We start from the raw sequence: 14,717 nt of genomic DNA on the forward strand, positions 1-14,717 counted from the left end.
TTAAATATTGCCTGTAGATCATGGAGTGCAGAGCCACAGTCCCAGCTCGGCATGCTGTGTTTTCAGTTTAGACAACGAGCATCTTGGTCCTAAATAAATAAAGAAAAGTTTAACACTGACCACTAATTCTAGTGCCGTCTAGCGAAGATGACATTTAATCGTTAAGTAGACAAAACAGCAGTACATTTGTTTTGCACATATGAGTGCGTCTTCTGTTGTCTCATCAAACAAAGCAGCAACGGTGTCATTAATGGAACATCATCATTCTCCTGAAAGGATTTAAATATCCTTTCTTGGTGGATTTACCTCTCGGACTATATGGCTGATTTGGATTAATCAGTCTTATTTTTTATTGCATTAATTCACAACAAATGTTATCTCAAGACACTTCACAAAAAGAGATCTCTAGACCGTTCTCTTTGTTAAGTTATTTATAAAGACCCAACATTAATCCACCATGAGCACGGCTAAGCTAAATGTCGTTTAGTGCCGTGCTCTGAGATTCAAGCCGCCAGTCTGTCCAGACATTCGCCTCACTAAAAACTATTCTGAGGTCTGTGGTTGCCCATAATCCTTTGCTGTCACAGTCAGTTTATTTCCATTTTACTGATACAATGCACATCACTTGTAATCCTTTAGCACGTCTGTGGAAAATGTGTGAATTTACTTAGATTGACAGAAAGACAGGCTGGTGGGTGAAAGAGATAGACAGACGGGGGGTGGGGAGGGGGGAGGATGTTGAAAAAGAGGGAAACGAAGGATTGGAGTACAGATTTGCAGGGTCTCCATCTGTGAGTATAATCCTTAAAAAAAAATCTGTTTACAACACAGTAAGAGAGAACAGGGATCTGCAGGGTGAATACACGCCATGAATGATACCAGTATCCCATTATGTTTTTGATTTGAGACTGGTGGAGGGATTCAGTGTGTGTGCACAGGCTTTTACACTTGAGAAATAAAAAATGAGCCCAGTCACCAGTGAGACAGGATACCTTTTCAAATCCCATCCTCCTGTGTGTGTGTGATGATTGTGTGGATAATGTATCTCTGTCGCTCTTTGTGCAGTTGTCAAAGAGAGAAAAAGAGCCTCCTTCTCTCCCATGAACCATTGTGTGACATGAAATGGAAACCAAAGTATAAAAATTGTATGGCAAAAAAGACAGGAATTATTGATGTTTGTAAACAAATGCGGATGCCTGCGTGCATGTGTGCCTAAAGCCCCTTGAACTGTTTATTCTTGTATTTGATGAAATCAGGCAATGTGCATTTTCTATCACACCTCGATCTGGGTAAGCATCTCAAACCTGAAGTTGTATTTTTTAGTGTGTGCTGCAAACTTTGGCATGCTTTACGTCAGACTCTCCTCAACCGAAACGCACACAAACCGTGCCAGACCGAAGAAACAGCAGCCACCACTGTTAGGAATACTAATGGAAAATTCAAGGGCTTCAGTTTTGTGTGGGAAGCTGCCATGTGTCAGCACGCAGCACTCAGCATTAAAGTCACCCTGTGTGTGTGTGTGTGTGTGTGTGTGTGTGTGTGTGTGTGTGTCATATCTTTGCCAGCTTGCTTTTTAAAGCACTTAAACCTAAAAGCAAATTATGCGAAATAACACTCCATCATAAAAGTCATACACTGTCCTTGTGCTTTTACTCTACATCGTTTCAAATGAGCAAATGTGTGTGTTAAAAGCCAAAACAAAAGTGCAGCCAACACTGGACATGAACGTGGAGAAGCTTCTCCTTGTGTCACACTGAAACACACATGAGCTAGCTTGACTTTAGACAACATTTGACAGTGACTGTGATGGCCTTTTAAAACTTGGAAAATGTGACCTTTAATCACAGCCCCCATCAGGTCAATCAGTTCCATCTTTTTTTTTCTAAAACTTGAAAGTTGTGCCAGAACGCTTCATGACTCAGAGCGGGTAATTGGGTTTGACAGATGCACACAGCTGGAGAACCTCCATCATTTTATTGCATGGGGGGAAATCAAAGAGAAATGTGGACAAAACCTGGACCTGATCCAGTCGATCAGACTTTCAACTACCTGTGGGTTTTTTTTAATATAAATCTTCTCAATTTTGACCTCTACATTTGTTTTAGCTCTTCAAGGCGTCACAGAATGAGTCTGTGATTCACACCTTGAGAGCGTGTCTCATGATCAGAAGTTCTGTTTAACAGTCACTTCTTGTTTAAACCACGCACTCTGTTCATGTTTAAATTCTTTCGTTGGAATCAATGACATTTAACTCGTAGCAGCTCATCTTGTTTGTCTGTTTTCTCACCCCGTCTGTGTCTCTCCTCTCAGTGATGCTGCTGGACACAACAGAGTCTACCTCCGAGCTGGGCTGGACCACCTATCCAGACACAGGGGTGAGTCTCTGAACTCAATGTGCTTCACAGCTGGCGAAGCTATGAAAGGTTCTTGTTGGGAGGCCAATCAAATGAGCTGCACACATGTTGTTACATGAGGTTTAAGGTACAAAGTGAAACTGTGTTTGTTTGGGCTTTGTAATGTAACTATGATGTCGGGTTTAACAGGGAAAGAAGCACATTTCTTTACACAAACGGTTTGCTGGTACTGTATAGTTTGCACCAGTTCCTGTTGATGTGTTAGATAGGATAGTGGTTTGGTCTATGAAAAACAAAGTTTTTACAGGCTTACAGCTGCTACAGATGACAGATTTTCTTCGTTCCTTTTTCAGAGCTCATAAGATTTTCTTGATTACTCTCAGGACATAAAGACAATTTCAACCAAAAACTTTAAAAGTGTATCTGGAGGGAAAATAGCCTACGTTCTCTGCCTTTAAGGAAGCTGTGGTAGAGATCTAGTCAGATGATGGCAAGGACTGTGTAAGTGGTTAATTATGTATCATACCACTTTAATTAAACGTACTGTATGTTTAAAAAATCACTTGCACATAAAAACTATCCTTTCTGTGCTTCTCAGCCAATCCAATTAACCCAAATGATAGATAATGAAACACCAGGTTGTCAAAACACACAAAAACACATTTATTGTGTCTCTATACTCTGCTCTGTGAATATTAGTCTCCTGCTCACATGAGCTCTTAAAGTCTGGTGAGAGTCAGTAAAATACATGAAGTAGCTTTCTTTTGGCTGAAACAAACAACATCCTTCCATGAAATCTTTGGGTTATATTTTCCTGGAAAGCTCAACATTGCATCAAATCACAGTATGCAGAAAGTTTCAGATCTCAGCGTGAAGCTCGGAAACAAGATTACTCTTTTTCTCCCGTGGTTATGGATTAGGGTTATGGAAGGTCTGATGTCTGACATTGATTGGAGGAGCTTTTGGCAGATGGCACAGAAAACGAGCAAGGTCTCACCTCGCCTACAAGACAGCCTTGAGGGTTAAAATGTTTTAGTTTTTTGGGTTAGCCTCTGCTGTTTGTCTTCATCTGGGAGGAGATTACAGTGATTGACCCAGAGACCTCCTATTGTTGAGCTGCTTTTTATTGAAGATGTCGCACTGCCTTGAGCTGTGCAAATATGTGTGCGTGTGTGTGTGTGCATGTGTGTGAGGGCATGTGTATGTGAGTCTATACTTGCGTGACTATGCCAGGGTCAACTCCTGGGTCATTCAAATTCATTCATCTGTGAGTGATTGTGGCTCAGTTCTAATATGGCTCATAATTACACACCAGACACACGCACACACACACACACACACACACACACACACACACAGTCTTCATTGTCACCATCGTTGAGTTAATCAGTCAAACTATGTGAGAAACAGAAGAAACTCTACTCGTACATGTTACTGTGGAGGAAATTCCTTCGTCAGTCACTCTACAGAACAGAACCATATTTTTCTGAGACTCCATCCATACATGGACAATGAAAACAAAACCTCCAAGATATAAATGTAGAGTACAAACGGTGCATGAAAAGACAACATTTTTCTGCTATAGCGAAAATGATACATAAAGACATGTTGGTTTTTTTAACCAGTGTGGGAATGTGTCTCAGTTCATTTACTGTAATCCTGTAGTAAATATGGATATCCTGACGTGTCTCCGATTTGCTCTTTTTTAAATGTGGTGGTAAACTGATGGGGGAAGAGGTTCTTTAAAGTGAAGAAAAGTCGCCTGCTTCTTCAGACATCCTATTTACGTCCTCCTTATTAGGGCTTTCTTGTCTGATTACGTACAGTAATTCTCAAAAGACAATGACCTTCTTTTAGAACAGGATGCTTTGCTCAACATAAAACTACCAACTCCTCTTTCTTCTATGTGATAGGTGATAGTAGCGCAGTCTTAAGAGACTCAGGTTGGGAACCAGAGGGTCCCGGTAAAGATTAACGTCTGCAAATTGGGACTGGCTGCTCGAGCGTTGCCAACTCACTTCCTGGACACTGCCAAGGTTCCCTTGTGCAAGGATCTGAACTCCAAACTGTTTCAGACACTCATCCGTGTGCAGCCCCCTCACTCCTAAATCTCCTCATTAGTGCACGTCTCTCGACCCCCCCCCCCCCCCCCAAGCCAAGCTTTGAACATCAATAATACAATGCAACATACACGTCAGTACAACTGCATTCTCTGCTCTGCCATCTGCGGGCAATGATGAAGCCTCAAGGAGAGACAGGGAGACTTTTCTCTGGGTGCTCTGGTTCAGCTCAGTCTTCATACAGAGGATACATCTGTAGCAGGTTCCACTCCTGGTGTCGAGTCGTCGATGTACCCCACTCATTCCTCACAACATTTTCTGTATTTCTTCAGCTGTGCTATCAAAAAAAGGGGCAGAAAAGACTGAAGAGTGATTAATACAAAACCTTTTGTCACCATATGATGGCAGATCAGGTCCAGGATTGTATTTCTTTTGCTGTGTCTTCCAATAGTTGTTCGCGGTCAATACTTTTTCGACAGCAATCAGAATGTTTCTGACACCAAGGATCTTTCCACTGGCCGTCAAACTTCAGATTCTTCTTCCATAAAATGAGTTTTCATACTGCTCCATAAATATTGAACCATTTGACACATTTCTTCTGGTGCTCCAAATATTCTGCTGGCAATACCTTTTACGAAGGTTTTCAGTGCAGCACTTTTGCACAGTTTTTTTTCCCCCAGTGTGATATTTTTTCTTTCTTCGGTAAAGAATCCTCCAAGAATACTCCACCACTAACTTTGGTTTAAAAAGGAAGCCAGCCATTAAAACAGCTTATTATCACAGTTTCATTCTGTATGTTGGCTGCTGAACAAGTAGGGGGAGAAACAACCAGGAGTCTTCAGCTAACATCTGGCAAACAAACGCACACACTCATGGAGCCTTTTTAGCTCACTTAGCTTTCTTTTTCTCCGCTGTCGTTATCACCACAGCTGGCCTCCAGTGTCGGCCCATAATCAAACATGATGTCTGATTAATCAAGGCCTCGTGTGTGTGTAAGGAAATTTGTGAACCATGATGGCCGCTGTGAACAAGAGGCCATCCATGTGTGTCAGTGTGTGTGTGCGCGTGTGTGTGTGCCAAAGCAAGTCAAGCATTTGCATGATTTTTTTTCCCTCTTCATATTACGTTCCCTGGATGAGAAGTGCTTCTGAGATGGAGATATGGTTATTTGACCCAAGGCAACAAGCTGAGAAAAGTAGAAAGACAGACCACGAGAGGGGGAGAAAAGACAGTGTGTGTGTGCGTGTGCATGCGTTCATGCATGCGTGTGTGTGTGTCTTTTTTTTTTTTTTTTTTTTAACTCTTTCCTCACTTTTCTCTTCACATTCCATCTTTTTCTCTTGCTGGAGGCTCTCTGGATATTCCGTGCTCTCTTCCTGCTTCTTCATGCTCTCTCATCGTCTCTCCCCTTCTCTTTAATGTACTGACAAGAAGCTCCTCTCTCCTTTGTCTCTGCTCCCCTCTCTCTCTCTCTCTCTCTCTCTCTCTCCCTCTTTTAATCTTACTTTCCTTTGCCCTTCACAGACCCAGTGCCACTGGGTCCTTGCTTCATATTCTCTTTTTTATCCCCCAACTCTATCTCCCCTCTGCCCCCTTAGATTTCCCCTCAGTGTCAAACCAGTAGAGTGCTACTGTAGTCTACTGCTTTTTTCCGTTCTTTCCATTTGCTATTCTTCCATTGTGTTTGCTTTGTGTGTGTGTGTGTGTGTGTGTGCGTGTGTGTGTGTGTGCATGCATATGTCTTGGGGTGTCTGTGCGTGCCTTTCTCAGCTTCTCCAGATATGTGTGTGTGTGCGTGTGTGTGTGTTGGTCAAAGGCCCTGCCCCTCCCTGCCCTCTGTCACTGGAGAGATTGCTCTCTGGCATTTCGGTTCAAATTAAATCATGATGATGAGTCGTCCCTGTTTTTTGTGTCTTCTTCCTCCCTTCCCACCAATGCTTCATCCCTCCTTCCTTCCCCCAATCTGCCCTCTTTCTTCATAAGAGACAGACAGAAAATAGAGAAATGAACGTTGAAGGAGGGGCATGAAGGGAGTAGTTTGAGGTTTGGGGTCGGAAAACAAATAAAAGCTTCTTTTTTTTTCTCTTTCTTTTTAAAACAGAAGAGGAAGCAAACTGCACGCAAAGCCACAAACAGTGTCCAGCGGCAACAAAGTCCTCATCATTTCTGCAGCCACCTCCCTCTGTCACAAACAAAAACACACACCAATACACTCTTTGCTGAGTATTTACCAGCATTTCTTCTTGCCATCAGCATCCCTCAGTCCCACCATGTGCTCCCTCTTGTCTCCTCCGTCTCCCTTGCTTGTTCTCACGTATGACAGAGAGTGAATCACACCCTGGGGGAGAGAAAAACTGTCCTTTCACTCCATTTCACTGACAGCAGCTCAGACTCCTTGTATCTGCACACTGATCTTATTATTATTATTCCAGTTGGGCCAGATATGAATGCACTCTCTCATGTGTGATGCAACCAAGATTTTTTTTTTGGTCTTTATTCTGGTTGTCAGAAACACACAGAGAAAGAGACATGAGCCTGCCGAGAACATACACAAACACAGAGACACGCTCGAAGCACCCTGATGAGGGTGTCGGGACCTTTGTCCCCGTCGCCATTGTTGCGTTAGAATAATGATGATGAGGCTGAATACATAATTCCTCTGTGTTACAACAGAAAAGGCCCTGCTTGTCACTCAGGGCGACACAGGCTTAAATCAGAGCCTTTTCATCCTCAGAGGCTCCGCACTGTATAATCGGTGAAACTAAACCCTGCCACACATTTACATTTTGACTCAAGTGACAGTCGTATTCACAGTCGTGTCTTTGTGCTGCCCTATTTTCTCCCTCCACGAAGGTACAACTCGCTTTCAGATCCATCTGTGCATGTACACTTAAGATTTCCTTAATTATGGATAAATCTGCTTGTTTTATTACATAACAGCTTCTTCAAGTGAGACACAAGAGTGTTCACCAAAGTCACATGTGAACAATGATTCACTGCAAATTTCAAAACAAGTGCATGAAAAAGATGGACCAAATATCTCTTTCAAAACACAACACTTGCTGTAGGATCGGGGGGTGAAACAGGAATTGAAAATCGCTTCCACAATCATGAATAAGATAAAGAAATCAAATCAGTACATTATGCACTTAGCATACATCGGACATACCAAAAAGCAATCCAACAAAAAGAGAAGCACAAACAAACTCTCTGAGAGAGAGGGAGAGAGAGAGATTAACTGTTCGTATGTCATGGATGTAAACCAAATGGAGGTAATTTGACTTAAATCTCAAAATGCTAATAAGCTAAACTGTGACATTAATTATGGTTAGCATGGATGCTAGTGAACAGCAGTGTCAATGTTGCTGTGAGCATGCTGACCGCTGACATATTTCGCTCTTTTGCACCTGAATCAAGATCTATAGATCTCCATTGAGACACACATTGAAAAGATTTAATTTGGCTTAAAACCATCAGGTTTGTCTGCAGCTCTTGAAATGTTTTGTGATGTTAATGTTCTAACAGTTTAATTAACAACTGGTGTAATCATTGACTACCTAATTACACAGTTGAGGATAACAAGATCGTAGAGAGGACCTACATAACTGAGGTCACTAAAGAACTCAATGTCCTGAGTGCAATCATACAGTGTGTGTGTGTGTGTGTGTGTGTGTGTGTGTGTGTGTTTGTATCAAGCTGATGATAACAACATAACTGATGCAGTGTAATGCTGACTGGTTGATACCACACTAATGATGGACACGTTTACCTTTTCCACAGTTTATACATCTTGTTCTTGGAGCTCTTTTGCTTCAGAGTAAACGTCTTCAATATTTCACTAACTAATAATAATATCATGTTTCTGTGTTGATCAGTGGGATGAGGTCAGTGTCTTGGACGATAGAGGAAAGCTCATACGAACCTTCGAGGTCTGCAATGTCAACCAAAATCCCCGTCAGCAGGACAACTGGCTGGCCACGCCCTTCCTGTACCGCCATTCAGCTCCACGGGTGTTTGTCACGTTGCGTTTCTCAGTGCGAGACTGTGCCAGCCTGCGAACACCGTCTCCCTCCTGCCGAGAGACACTCACCCTGTACTACAAACAGGCCGACTCTCAGAGAGAGCTGGAGAGGACGTGGGTAGCTGAGGTGAGCACCAACATCACAGGATGTGCCACATTGTATTTCACATGGACTATTAGTATAAATAACGTATCATCATCATCATACAGGTCTGAATGTTACAAGTGAAACTTTGTGATAAGACCATATTGAATTAGTTTAAGTTCTCGTCGTACAATTTTCTTTTCCATCTTAATACAACTTACCTGGCCGATAGTTGAAGCCTATATTTAGAATTTAACAGACTCTAAACACAAGTTTCATAATAAATAAACAACCTACAACCTTTTAGATGGAAGAGTTGGTCAGAGCTAATGATCTGAACAAGAATAAGCACATTGTTAACTGAACTAGCTAACAGACAATGTTAATTTCAAATAGCTTATATATCCATTCTTTAGATGAAAGAGCAGGTTTAATTTACACCCAATGACAGAGATCTTCCTACATTGCTAACTGCTCAAGCTAATGAACAGAAATAGCATTAGCTTGCTTATATGACAGGAGAGTTACTGTGTGTCGGCTCTGGCTCATCTTTTAAATCTTTTAAAAGTTTGATTCCAGCTCCTGCACTCTTAATGTGACTGTGTATGAAAAGGTGAATGTAATAATTATGTAAGTAAAGTCCATTTACCATTTGAAAACTTCAGAAACTGTTACCACTTCAAAATCCTTTATCACTGTGAGCTTCCTGATTTAAATCACAACAGGTAACGCTAACACTGCTCAAGTTAGCATAATCAGTTTTCTTTTAACTAGATGTTTACTTCTAACTCTGAAATATAAATGACAGCATGCAACTACACTTAAAAATAAACATGAGGTTATTTTATAGATGCTGGTCAGATTTGCTTTAACTTGAACACGTGATGAATTCAAACTGTAAATGTTTAGCAGCTAAAACACTTTGAGGTCAATTTGATTATAAGAGAATTTAACAAAGATTAATGTTGATTTTATTGTTCTGCTTTTTCATCATAAGAAAATCATAAAGCAAAGACAAACATCATCTTGTCATCTTCATGAGATCATATAAGATAATAAAAAAGATTTTTCACTTGTGTTTTACAGAGACAGAAAAACATCATCTTTTCATTACATAATACGATCAGATGCATTTTAAACCTTATGAAGGACATTTGGAGAAAAACCTCATATGTTGTAAATAAGGCAGTTAACATGCTTTAAGTCACTGACTGTCCACAGATTATTAATGTGTTTAGTTTTAACTTTCCTTTTTCTGGGACACTTTGAATTTACTGAGGCCTGAACCGCATATAAAGTCGCGGTCACGAAGAGAGAGAATGAGGGGAGGATGGGTAGCAGTATTTGTATAGAGATGAACACACTTCTTCCTCAGGGATGTGGGATGCTGTTTAAAAATGCAAATGAAACCCTGATGAGGAATCAGTGGAGAATCACAGGAGCGCAGGAAGCACCGCAGCGCTGAGAATCTTTGCAGGGACTTGAGCACGATCCCCTGCTGGGCCTTGCATATATCACCATCAACGTTTACTCCTCTCATGAATCTATTTCAGATTAAATATATATTCCTGGGAATACCACAGCAAATTTTTCTTCTTTTCCTTTTTCCATGATCCCTCCCTCCAATGTCTTCTGTACTCCCTGCAGCCGTCCACCGGAGAGAAGGACACCAGGGAGGGCTGGGTGAAGGTTGACACCATCGCAGCAGATAAAAGTTTTTCGAAGGTAGAGCCAAGTTCACCTCACCAGTATCAACCCAACAGATACAAACGAATCAACATCAAGACACGCAGCTTTGCCCCGCTCACACGCAATGGGTATTTATCCCCGTTCTATGTTTCATAGCTCAAGAATCAATAACATCGTCTCTCTCAAGGGGCTCTATATATTTACATGTAACTTTTCTCTCAGATTTGTCTTGGCAATCGTCGACAGTGGAGCTTGTGTTTCCCTGATGGGTGTCTCGATCTTTTACCGCCGCTGTCCGGCCACCAGCCTCTACTTGGCATCTTACCCGCCGACCCCCTCAGGGGCTGAGCCGACTGCCTTGGTCCCCGTGAGCGGGACATGTGTACCCAACAGTAAAGCGCAGGGAGGCCCACCTCCTCGTATGCACTGCAACGCTGAAGGCGAGTGGATGGTTCCAGTGGGAGGATGTGTCTGTGATGAAGGCTACGAGCAGAACCTCAATGGATCTGCCTGCTTGGGTAAGTCTGAGGACATGTGATCACCTGATTCATGTGGAGATGGATAATCTCGGCGTCATGGCCATTTCATTTACAACATAGCAAAGTGCTCCATCAATTTAGTAATGCACTTGTATAAATGTAGGTGACGTGTGAGAGACGTATAAAAAAAAGAGTGACAGGCTCCAAACACACCGGCTCCTACACTTCCAGTAATGAAACCTGGACCTGCTCATCACATGTGCAGCTCTGCTATTAAATGTTTATCGTCTGACGCTGAAGCAGAGTAACACCAAGGTTTTATTTTTATTTTACAAAACTCAAGGTTTTATGAGTAAATCACACTCCAAGAAAGAGCACAACAATCTGATTAGGACTTGAGAATTTTCTGAGTTGCGGGCTTCTTTGAATAAATATTATTGATTCCATAAGAATGACCATCATTTGTCAACTCTCAGACTTTTCTCTTCTTCCTGTAAGTTCACTACTTTTTGTGTTTCCTGAGCTACGAAGCATCTGAATCAATACAGAGACGAGCTGCTGTCGCTCTGACACACAACTGTGTTTGATAAAGAGTGCAATAGGAAATGAGGGCAAACAGTTCAAGAAGGGATGAGGTAATAAGAGAGACTTCATTTTATCGAAGCAGAGGATTTGTGGATTTGTAGTGATGCAACATATGCACTTATTATCTGTCATGAAGAGATTTTTTATAGACATACATGCAGGAATACAGAGCTGCTTAGGATCAGGAAGCAGGGTCAACATTTGCATAAAAGCGAGTAAAAGCGTTTCCCCCTCTTAAAGTGGGTGTAAATAGGGAAGCGACAGAAAAAGAAGGAGAACAAAATTTGATAGATGCCCAGACAGACAGGCAGAGAAATAAAAGAGGGAGAAAAGGAGGAGGAGGAGGTAAAGAGAGAGAGGAAAAGAGAGGGAGAAAGAGTCATAGTGGGAGGGATGTGACACATTTAGGTCATGGCGATGTAATGGCCACTCGTCTGTGAACAAGTGACAGGAACCGCAGGGGGAGAGAGGCGGTATGGAGGGAAAAACAGAGAGAGGTGGAGGGAGAAAGAGAGAGATAGGAGGATGCCAGTTAATGACTTAAAGAACTGAGCAGGCAAAAACAAATCTGAGTGTTTGAAGGGAAATAGTGGACGGAAGTGTGTTTCTCCTTGTGTGGATGTGCGACTATCTTGTTTTGAAGCTCGTGTGTGTATTCCGCTTGTGTTTTCAGATGAAAAAAGCTGGATTACTGGGGGAAAAAAACCTGAAGAATTTCAGCGCCCATAATTGCTCAACTCCCTCAAAGTCTAACTAACTCCAACTTAATTAATCCTGCAGACCTGCCAAGTCAGCTGTGAAATGTGTTCATGCTCTTTTGCCTTACATGTGCGCTCGGCCCGCCCCGTGTGTTTGCCTGCGTTTGATTGATATTTACTGACAAATCATCTCTTCAAACTGCTCACTGGCTTCCAACGACTGTCTATGAAGGCAGAGCTGCCCACGCTGTGTTCAGTCTTTTTGTTCCAGCGCTCATACGATTGTGTTTTGTTGATCACTTCACCGACTAATGATGTGCACTGGCATCATCACATTGTTGTCCTCCCTTGCTCCCTGGGAATGTGGAGAAAAGAGACAGATGGTTAACTGGCGGTGCAGTCGTCGAGGATTATTAACAGAAGTTGATCCTCATTCTAACCAGAAAGTAGAGCGCAGACTTTTCTCAACTTGAACATTTTGTTCTTCTTTGAATGAAATACCAAGGGCATTTAAGAATAGCACAAAGAAAGAAAATGATAGGCTGTGCGGCGCTGAACTAATGCATAACTCAGCCATGATTAAGACAGCGTTCTGCAAATTGTTCATTGTTTTCTGCACTTTAATACTTCTAATACCAAGATGTTAACTGACATTTATTCCCATTTACTGAAAGTCATCTCAGCCCACATGCTTGTCATTCAGCACAACACTAAGCAAACTATCCAGCAACCTTTGAATGTTTATTGAAACAACCCTATTTCCTTCAGTTCTTATCAACCTTGTTGCTCCTTAAGTAAATCACTGCGTGCTGTTAAACCCCATGTGAGCATACTACAGCCTGCGCTGCTTCCCAGCCTCAAGCAAGACATCATTTTTAGAGACAAATAAGGGACTCCGTCCTCCTCCTGGTCTCATGTGAAAATGAATTTCAGCGCTAAATTATGGCCTTTAACTACACTCAACTTTAACAGCTTTCTATTTTAAGATCGACGAGGTCCCGAAGACATCCATAATGCATTTCTTGAGTTGTGGATTATTCTGGCAAGGACTTAAAAATCTAATTAAGAATGAACAAAATGTGCAGAAGTTAACTTTAATTTATGTCTCAGTGACGTACTTTTATGCTACATTTCTTTACCCTTTCACTATGACACATTTTGTCAAAAAAAAAGGCATGTATCAGTGCTGTCAGTGTTGCTCGCTCAAGATGGTTCAAATGCAGCTTCTTAATTTGACCAGCTTCTAAATAAAATAATGGATAGAATGTGTTATGACATTTTATACAGACAATTGTTGTTTCCAGGGTGTAAAAAAAATGATTTGGTTACCTGTTAATTTTCCTGGTACCACCGTGACACCACTTTGAGGTTGAACGCTGAGGTTTTGAGTCCACTTTCTCAACAACATTTGGATCAACTGGGTTGAAATTTGGTACAAGGTAAGCATTCATATCCTGTCCAGGATGTGCTCTGTCACTTTAGACAGCTCTGTCTTTTAGCAAGCAAATTAAAACATTCTAACATCAACAATCTGGTTGGCCGCAACTCTATTGTGTCTAAACACGTTCTTGGAACAGAAGGCCAACAACTTTGAAAAGGTCATCACATTGGTATTCAAAGTTTGTTTGAGCCAACCGAAACATTAACGTAAAATGTATAAATAAGACACACATAAGATTTTCAGGGCTTTTAAAATGTATCATATCAGCTTGAAAGTAAAGATTTTTCTAGCTGCTTTACACTCAGTCAGATAATACAAAATAATTTAGTAAAGTAACTGTAACACTTTGGAGAAACATGTCTGTAAAACTTCAGTTTCCTGTTTAAGTACTGAAGTGTGATGTCTTAATTTTGTAATGATTCAAACTCGACAGAAAACAGCACGGCACCATTTGGGCTGATGATAAATTAAAAGAAACGTGAGACATCAACCACTTGGAAGAATGCAGGCAGCATTTTGGCAGACAGAAATTAAAAGCCCAAACTTCAATTATTTACAAAGCTGTTCATTACAAACAAAATACACTCAATCGCTGACATTCAAAGCTCAGCGTGGGACTCGTCTTCAGTCGTTTGAAAAATGGTAAGGACAGGGATGGACGACAAACAGCAGCTGTCTGCTGTTATTTTACTTTTCTAGAGAAACGGCAGAGGGACATGTTTCTGCTCTGACATTTACCACCCACATGGAAGGCAGAGAGGAAGAGGGCACATGCAAAAACATGACTGAGCATGAGACACGATTGCACCTGTTCAGCCAAACATGAAACGCTCTTTTCGTTTTTGGGCTCTCCAGGCAAGCTGGTCCGAGCTGGCTCAAGAATACATTAGATTTTTCCTAACCACTAAGCCGCAGGCACCGTCGAGGATTTGGGACAAGAGATTAGTTCTGAATACTCAAATGGGCTCTAATTTAATTTGAACCCATGTTAGAATATTTCTGTGGCATGCGACTGTCAGGAAATATTTAACTTGTCAGATTGTCCTGATTTATCCCCCAGAGCTGTCACTCTCCGCACAAACACAACCACAGAGGATCCGGAGGCTTGTTATGGAGGGAAAACAAGAACATTTGGCCAGCGGAGTAAAACCCAAAGTGTGATATTATTCTGAGTGTGATGGGTGACTGTTCACTGGTCCCAGAATGAAAAGCTTCCCACCAAACAGCCTGAATATCTTCCCCAAAGCAGACAGTAGAATTAGGTTTGTTCATTTGTCCTTTCAGATAAAATCATATCTGTCAGGT

The 14,717-nt window shown here is 41.6% G+C and overlaps 1 protein-coding gene across 1 annotated transcript in view; it reads left to right on the forward strand.

Moving 5' to 3' along the window:
* ephb6 (eph receptor B6) overlaps positions 1–14,717 on the forward strand; it is a 37,587-nt gene that overhangs the window by 8,577 nt on the left and 14,293 nt on the right. The window contains exons 2-5 of the mRNA XM_079343288.1: positions 2,311–2,375; positions 8,290–8,562; positions 10,168–10,337; positions 10,432–10,727. Coding sequence (XP_079199414.1) covers positions 2,311–2,375; positions 8,290–8,562; positions 10,168–10,337; positions 10,432–10,727 — 804 coding nt within the window. The remainder of the gene's footprint in view (positions 1–2,310; positions 2,376–8,289; positions 8,563–10,167; positions 10,338–10,431; positions 10,728–14,717) is intronic.

Source organism: Symphodus melops (genome assembly GCF_947650265.1).
Source record: "Symphodus melops genome assembly, chromosome: 5".
Classification (NCBI taxonomy): domain Eukaryota; kingdom Metazoa; phylum Chordata; class Actinopteri; order Labriformes; family Labridae; genus Symphodus; species Symphodus melops.